This window comes from Argopecten irradians, chromosome 7 (genome assembly GCF_041381155.1).
Source record: "Argopecten irradians isolate NY chromosome 7, Ai_NY, whole genome shotgun sequence".
NCBI classification, from domain to species: domain Eukaryota; kingdom Metazoa; phylum Mollusca; class Bivalvia; order Pectinida; family Pectinidae; genus Argopecten; species Argopecten irradians.
The window spans coordinates 37,492,846-37,500,393 of NC_091140.1; the positions used below are offsets into that span (position 1 = coordinate 37,492,846).

General features: G+C 34.8%; 1 protein-coding gene across 9 annotated transcripts in view; it reads left to right on the plus strand.

The window, feature by feature from the left end:
- Window positions 1-497: 497 nt before the first annotated feature.
- Window positions 498-7,548, plus strand: part of LOC138328326 (deoxycytidylate deaminase-like) — a 90,500-nt gene continuing 83,449 nt past the window's right edge. For 8 of the 9 annotated variants that reach the window (XM_069275081.1, XM_069275080.1, XM_069275082.1 and 5 more), the window contains exons 1-3: window positions 498-655; window positions 2,103-2,198; window positions 6,263-6,404. In XM_069275081.1, the coding sequence (XP_069131182.1) occupies window positions 635-655; window positions 2,103-2,198; window positions 6,263-6,404 (259 nt within the window). In that variant the 5' untranslated portion in view covers window positions 498-634. Of the gene's footprint in view, window positions 656-2,102; window positions 2,199-6,262; window positions 6,405-6,660; window positions 6,860-7,548 lie in introns of all 9 variants that reach the window. The other variant, XM_069275085.1, reaches the window with a different exon arrangement.

Consider the following 7,548-nt stretch of genomic DNA (forward strand, 5'->3'; position numbering starts at 1 on the left):
TAATAATATATACAGCTTTAGCGGACTAGTTTACTTCCGAAAACAACCGCATTTGATTGTTCTTAAACACGGCACTCTGTCGTCTCCATTTCCTCTATTTTATGCATGGATTTCCTTATCGTTACTTTTTGAAACGGGTATGTACCGGCATTTATTAATAAAAACAAAATAGCGATACTTTGTCGGTATCGAGTAACCGTATCAAACCCTAGGAAATCTGTCCATTTGATGGTTGAACCTTGAATAATTTATGTGTGATAAATCCTTGTGACATTAATTTTATTTCGAACCATGTTTTGAATATCGCCTCATCAAGAGAAAATCCCTTACTCCTGTATCAACCCAATACAATCTCGTGACATTAGAACGGATTTGATACCCTATGTATTAAATCATTGTTATCAATTATATCTGTATGTAACAGATATCATATCAGAGTCAAATATCCTGGTCATAGTCGAATGTTCTTATCGGTTGTTAAATATAATTTATAATACCTTAGTTGTTACGTAACGTGTGCAACAATTGAGTATTTATTATCTTCATCTACTTGTTAATAGTTAGTTCAAAATCACCATTCCGTTTGGTCTGACGCAAAATCTAATATCTGGTGCTGAACGGAAAATTATATAGGATGGCTGAATCAGGAAATCAGGTACACCACTTCTTAATCACTATTTATCGTTTACTTTATCCCGATCTATCATAGTTACCTCCCCTTGCTTTACTTCGTCAGTATTGATATAATAAATAAACATTAAACATCGGTAAGAGTATATCTAATGATATCGAAGCTTACTTAATTTGTAACAGGCCATAAAGTCAGTACAGCAATAAAATCTGAATATGACACTAGAAAATAAAATGAGATATTTTAATAACGTTTTTTCAATGTTTAATGTTGTTCTGTTCTTATGTCGGTCTGTCTGTCCGAATAGCATTTGTATGGTCCGTCTTCAGTACGCACCATCACTTTTATTTCCGCCTTTCTTATTCTCAATTTCCATTTACGGATCGTATATGCTTCTCTTGGTTCCCAAGTGAACTTTTCTATTTTGTGTCCCAACCGGCTAGTTACCATTTTATCCCCGCTAATTTATCTGAAAGTGCTAAAGAGATCTTTCTTAAAGTTTCCTTGACCATTAAATGTGCTTTTTGCGAAAATCTCAAACCTTCTGATGGAGTTTTAAAAAATGTCTATGGTTCAGACCACTGGGAAAAGAAACAACTATATAAAATGGAAAGAGTATTTTATGTCTATTGCTTTTGTGTCGGCACAGCGAAGCAAGGACCCCAAAACACAGGTAACTTCCAACAAGACATTGTATATAACAGTTAAACATAAATTAAATGAAATATCCAATGTATTCTGAGTGGTATAGCAGAAAACACAATAAAGCCTTAGAATAAGTCTAAATCTACTTATGATTAATTCGCATTTTAATGTTATGGTAATTTAAAGGCGCTTTTTTCAACCTATTTTCTTGATCTTATACGTCCACATCATCACTCTTTTCGATTTTTGCCCCGTCTTTCATTCTAATGCGCATGCGCATATTTACGTCATCCTCGATACTCCAGGGGTTATTATTATTGACCTTATATCCATCCCTGGACTGTTTGATAGTTAAACTGGAGGAAGCTCAAGGGAACAAATCTGAACCAATCACAGGTCTGCAAAGACTTCCTTTAATGATTACAGAGAGAGCGACACCCAGCTTCAAAGCCACACAGTCAACCACAGTGTACTGCTAAACGGCTCTTTTGATGTACATCAAATGACTAAATTACATGTTCTGCTCTGTTACCTCCAGTATTACTATTAGACAGTCCAGATGTAGATATAACGTCAGTTAAAGTAACTTTTGGAATATCGAGGATGGTTTTACGTTAGATTTTAAGAAACCCTAGCTTCCGGTCATGCGTTGATACGACTGACAGGTAGTTTTATAGATTTATGTTAAGAAAAAATACTTGTTAGTGGAGGAAGAGAAAACTCCGTTTTAAAAATGTACAAAACTTTTAAAGAAAACAGCACTGTTACCATATACTGATAAGATTCAAATATTTGAATTAAAATTGTGCTGAACTTTTTTTTGCAGAGTACAAGTAAGAGGAGAGACTATATCGATTGGAAAGAATACTTCATGGCTATTGCTTTGGTGTCGGCAGAGCGTAGTAAGGACCCAGTCACACAGGTAATAGCCATTTAGAAAATTTAGAAAGTCAATATTATGAATTGATTGCCACGATTCTAGTGAATTATGCAGGTTTACATTGATTTTCCCGCAGGTGTGATATTTTCCAAGGGATTGCATCATATCACACTGCTAGCGGGGACGTAAACTTTTTATCATACCAAGAATAATGAATGATTCTCTTGCTATTTTCTTTTAAATATTGCCGTTTTACACTTCGTTCCGTGTACCGTTGAAAATGGACCTCGCTGAAAATTGACCTCGGGTCATTTTTCAACGTTGAAATAGTAACAAAACACATAAATCAAAAGAGATGGGGAGTGATTCATACCATAGAATTTTAGGCAAATAGCTCTCAACTCTTTTCATCTGTTCTGACCTTTTCTTAAAAGCAACTTCTACATAATATTGACATTGTAGTTGAAAATGACATTCACCCTCAAGTTCACTTAAATCACAACATTAACACAATATATTCTCTCATGAATGTATTTTGTTTTCTTCCATTTTCAATATTTGAATTTTGTGACGAAAGTCTTATTTTTGTTAAACATCTGTTACATTCAGCGGCAATAGCCTTTGTTAAATAAAGTTGTAAACGTCTCTACTAAATGATTATAATGTATGTCTCGTGTTGTATTACTTACATTGTTAATAACTTCTTGTCTATAATACATCCTTAAGTCTATTCTCAATAGTACATTTTTTTTCAATTAGGGTGCACCTTTTCTGAATCAGGAACTGTATGATGTCTTCCAAACTTCACTTGCATATCCCAATATACTATTAATATATGTTTTAAAGCATTGTGTCGAAATATTATTTCCACTTATGAAAAATAAGCTTTTCTACCTTAATTTACAACATGAATTTGAATTTTTCATTGTAATTTAATAACATTCCAATATAGTTGAATTCGTCGACTGCATTGATATTAGCATTATTATATGTCCAGTGCTCATTATTCCATAGTCTATCCTCAGATCTGAAAATCATTATGTTTGTCTTATCAACATTTAGGGTCAACTAACAATCCTTGTTATATATATATCTAACGTATTAATCGTTTCTTGCAGAGTCTAGGGCGACTCGGTAGGCAGAACTGTATCATCTGCATACATAATTAAAAACAAATTAATCGAACTAATTTCTACTGATGGAGAGTTCTCTCTTTTAAAACACATTTCACAATCATTGATAGTACAAAAGCGGTGACAATATTTCGCCTTAGAATAGTCTCTTGATAAAACTCAGACTGGATTATATTATTGAAAACATTAGCAAGACACGGCACTAGTAAAATAAAAACATCATTCAAAAAAGTATCTGTGCTACAGCTTTTACCCCTTATTTACCCTAGATTTCTTATCGCAGACATCACGTTATCTATGCTTATCTGTATGTCTAATTCTTCAAATATAGGATTTTCAGTACTTGTTACGTAGGCATCGTCAAACTCTTCATTATTGAAGTTTTGAAATGGGTATAAAATTCATCTATCTTTATATTCGTATACGTTGCATTCTAAAAGTGAATTTTCCAGAAATTTCCAGACTTAAACATGCTGATGTCATTAAATTATCAATAAATGTCAATAAAAATCAATAGTATGTTTTCCAGTTTTACTGTAAAAAGTGAAGCTTCCATCTGTACGTCCGCTCTGTCCGTCCATGGAGATAATGGTGATGGTTCTCAAACTGTGGAATTCTTCTTTATGACAACCTAACATGAGCTTAATGACTGATTGATTGATTCATTCATTTATTCACCGATCCATTGATCATTCATTCATTCCCTGGATTTGACGTCTTCATGACACAACTTATTTAGTAAACTTGGTATATATGAGATGTGAAATTTTGGTGTTTGACAACAAATAACGCTGACTTTTTTAATTCATAGGTGGTTCTAATGAAAGTACTCTAATCTTACCATCGATACCAAATATAACATATCTTGCGTCACACATTAAAATTACCACAAGGAAAATTCATAACAACGTTCGCGAAATGCTAGGTAGATATTTGCTATACAATCAACATAAAAATATCTACCTAGCCTTCATTGGCTAATTAGTTATCTATAAAGTGATCATACTAATTTCGCGATATCCTAAAGCGGGTTTTTTGGGTTTTTTTTCGTATTAAGGCTTTGTAATTTAATGATGTAACGCGTAAATATATGTAGATGTAGATAAATTAACTAATGTTCTTACTTCAATAACTCCATCACACTTTCGTAGATCAGAAATTATCCGGTGACCCCACAATCATAATTTATAGATACATGTACTATTTTATTTATATTGGACATTTCAAATAACATTTGTAATTCAAAAACGTTAAACAATATAATTTATCTTTTATTTTTTCCTGGATATGTACTTTGTGAAATTAAAACATCTTCTTAATGTTCACGTCAGTCAATCGATGCCAAAATAATATATAATGTTTAGTTTGACTCCCATTACATTGGCCTTGGTCCCCCGTGGGGTATTTGCCTACCAGATACGGTATTTTCTCTCCGGGTACTCCGGCTTTCCTCCACCTCTTATACCTGTTTCGTCATTAAATGACCCTGACTGTTTATAGGACGTAAAACAAAATAAATCAAATCAAACAAAGTAATGTCTTGGTCCGATGACTCTTTGCTCATTTCTGCACTTGTTTGCTTCATATTATCGTAATAAAAAACAATGGAAATGTACAAAAATGAATCTTGCCCTTTGGAAATATTGACCTTTAAATTTGACATTCATTTTTTCCAAAGTTAGATTAATAGATCGAGTCGTCTGGGGCGAGTCATTGGTAAAATGTTTGTCAAGATCTAGTTTGTAGAGTTGGTTACGTAATGTTAAACGAGGTCTTATGGGGTCACTTTTCAACGGAGTGTATTTTCAACGGATCGGTGTGAAAAGTGCGCTTAAAGTTCAGTTTTCAACGGCATTCGGGGTCATTTCAAAGTTGAAAAATGACCCGAGGTCAGTTTCAACGGGGGTCCATTTTCAATATTACACCGGCATTGTCGTACAATCAGAATAAGAGATTAAGCCCTATGAAAGATGGCCATGGACGGTCACTATATGGGTACTACGATAGGAGGGAAATACGATGTTTTATTTCCCTGTCATGTTATGTGTTTCAACTGCAGTAAACATAAGATATACTAATATCTTTTATATCCACCCCTACTCATAGTAAAGCTGAAGGCAACAGAACAGGTAATTGACAAATTAGTATATTGGGACAAAGAAGAATAATTAACGGAAGTACGGACAACAGACGATTTAAATAGCTAAACAGAGAGAGCGACGCTCAACTTCAAAGCCACAAAGTCAACTTCAGTGTACCGTTATACAATTCTTTTGATGTACACCAAAGGACTAAATTACCTGTTCTGTTCTGTTGCCTCCGGTGTTACTATGATATAGTCCAGAGGTGTAGAGATCGTAAGTGATCGGAACTCCTGGTGTATCGAGACATCCATTCTGCTGATTGTCATTTATATAATTGTTTTCTTCTCGTCCGAGTCTCTTAACACCTCACAAATTCACCACAGATTTAAATTTTAAAAAGGCATATGTTGTGTACACTGCAGTTTAAAACATTGCAAAAATGGGCCCAAGTTGAATCTGATCACATCGCAAATAAATCTCATTTTTAACCCATTCTCACCATATAGTTAGGTTATTCAAATCGTCCGTACTTCCGTAAATGATTCTTCTTTGTCCCAATAAACTAATTTGTCAATTGCATTTTGTGTATAACTGATAAGCTGATAAGTTTGATTTTGTTTCATAAAGTACAGAAGGGGTCTAGCTTCTTCAAATTAAACTTGTAGGATCGTTTTGGCCCTGAGTTTGTCATATCCATTTTGATAAAAATCCAACCACAACATAGCAGACCATATTAAATGGTCTGCTAAAGTATAGTTTCTGCTAATTATCGACTTAAAGCTAAGTTTCCCTGTGTGCAGTTATCCCCCTTTCCAATGTCTGGAATAGATCATTCTTTGGTGGGCGCCAACATCGCTCTGGGATCTCTAATGTTGTATTGGTGTTTCAGGCAGGAGCTTGCATTGTAAACGCAAACAACAGAATAGTTGGTTTGGGATACAATGGTTTTCCTGATGGTTCTTCTGGTAACGATGAGGCATTTCCTTGGGGCAAAGGCAGCGACAATAGGGAGGAAAACAAAATACCCTATGGTAATTTTAAAGCTGATAGTTTACAGCAATATACAGTGTCACTTAAGGATATTTACGATTAGTTCACTTTAATTTGCTCACCTCTGAAATATACTAATTCTGTTTTCATGTTGAATTTCGTTTTCCGTGGCCGCTTTGTTGATGCGTTTCAGTAATATAGTATTCTTAATTTTTTTCATTTTTTGTATTAAAGGAACTTAAGAATATGCTTCAGAAAGGCATATTTTCTGCTTGTCATAATGTATTTTTATTTCAGTATGCCATGCAGTAATGAATGCCATCATGAACAAGATGGCGGTCGATATCAAAGGCTGTACAATGTACGCAACACTCTATCCTTGTAACGAGTGCACAAAGCTCATCATTCAGTCTGGAATCGGGAAAGTTATCTATTACGCCGATAGGCCAGATCCAGCTTCTAAGAAGATGCTGGAATGGGCTGGTATTACAACAACGTAAGTATCTAGATATAGGGTATAAGTAAACCTTCCTATTACACTGCCATCGGGGATATTAAATTGTTTATCATGCCAAAAAATTGCGATTCGCTACCCTGGGAATATATATTACTTAAAATCGCGACGAGTAAAAATTCGCGTTGTAGGTTTCGTCCGTCATTGTTGTACAATAGGAATGGGAGATGAATTCGTGTGAAGTCACGCCCAGCGCAATACGATGTTTTATTTCCCGGTCATGTGATGTACTTCAACTAATCACAGAAACTGTTATAAACCATCCTCGATACTCCAGGGCTTCCGATCACTTACGATCTCTACATCCGTGGACTATCTCATAGTAATATTGGAGGCAGCTCAGCGGAAAACATTTGACCAATCACAGGCCTGCAAAGATTTCCTTTGAAGACTACAGAGAGAGTGACGCCTAACATCAAAGCCACACAGTCAACCACAGTGTACCGTTATACGGCTCTTTTGATGTACATCAAAGGACTGAATTACCTGCTCTGTTCTGTTGCCTCAAGTTTTACTATGATATAGTCCAGGCATGTAGAGATAGTAAGTGATCGGAACCCCTGGAGTATCGAGGATGGTTATAAACATGATATATAGTAATAATATTATTATAAGAAAGAGGTAAGCGCTCGGAAAATATTACACCTTTGGGTAAATAAATCTTATTATTA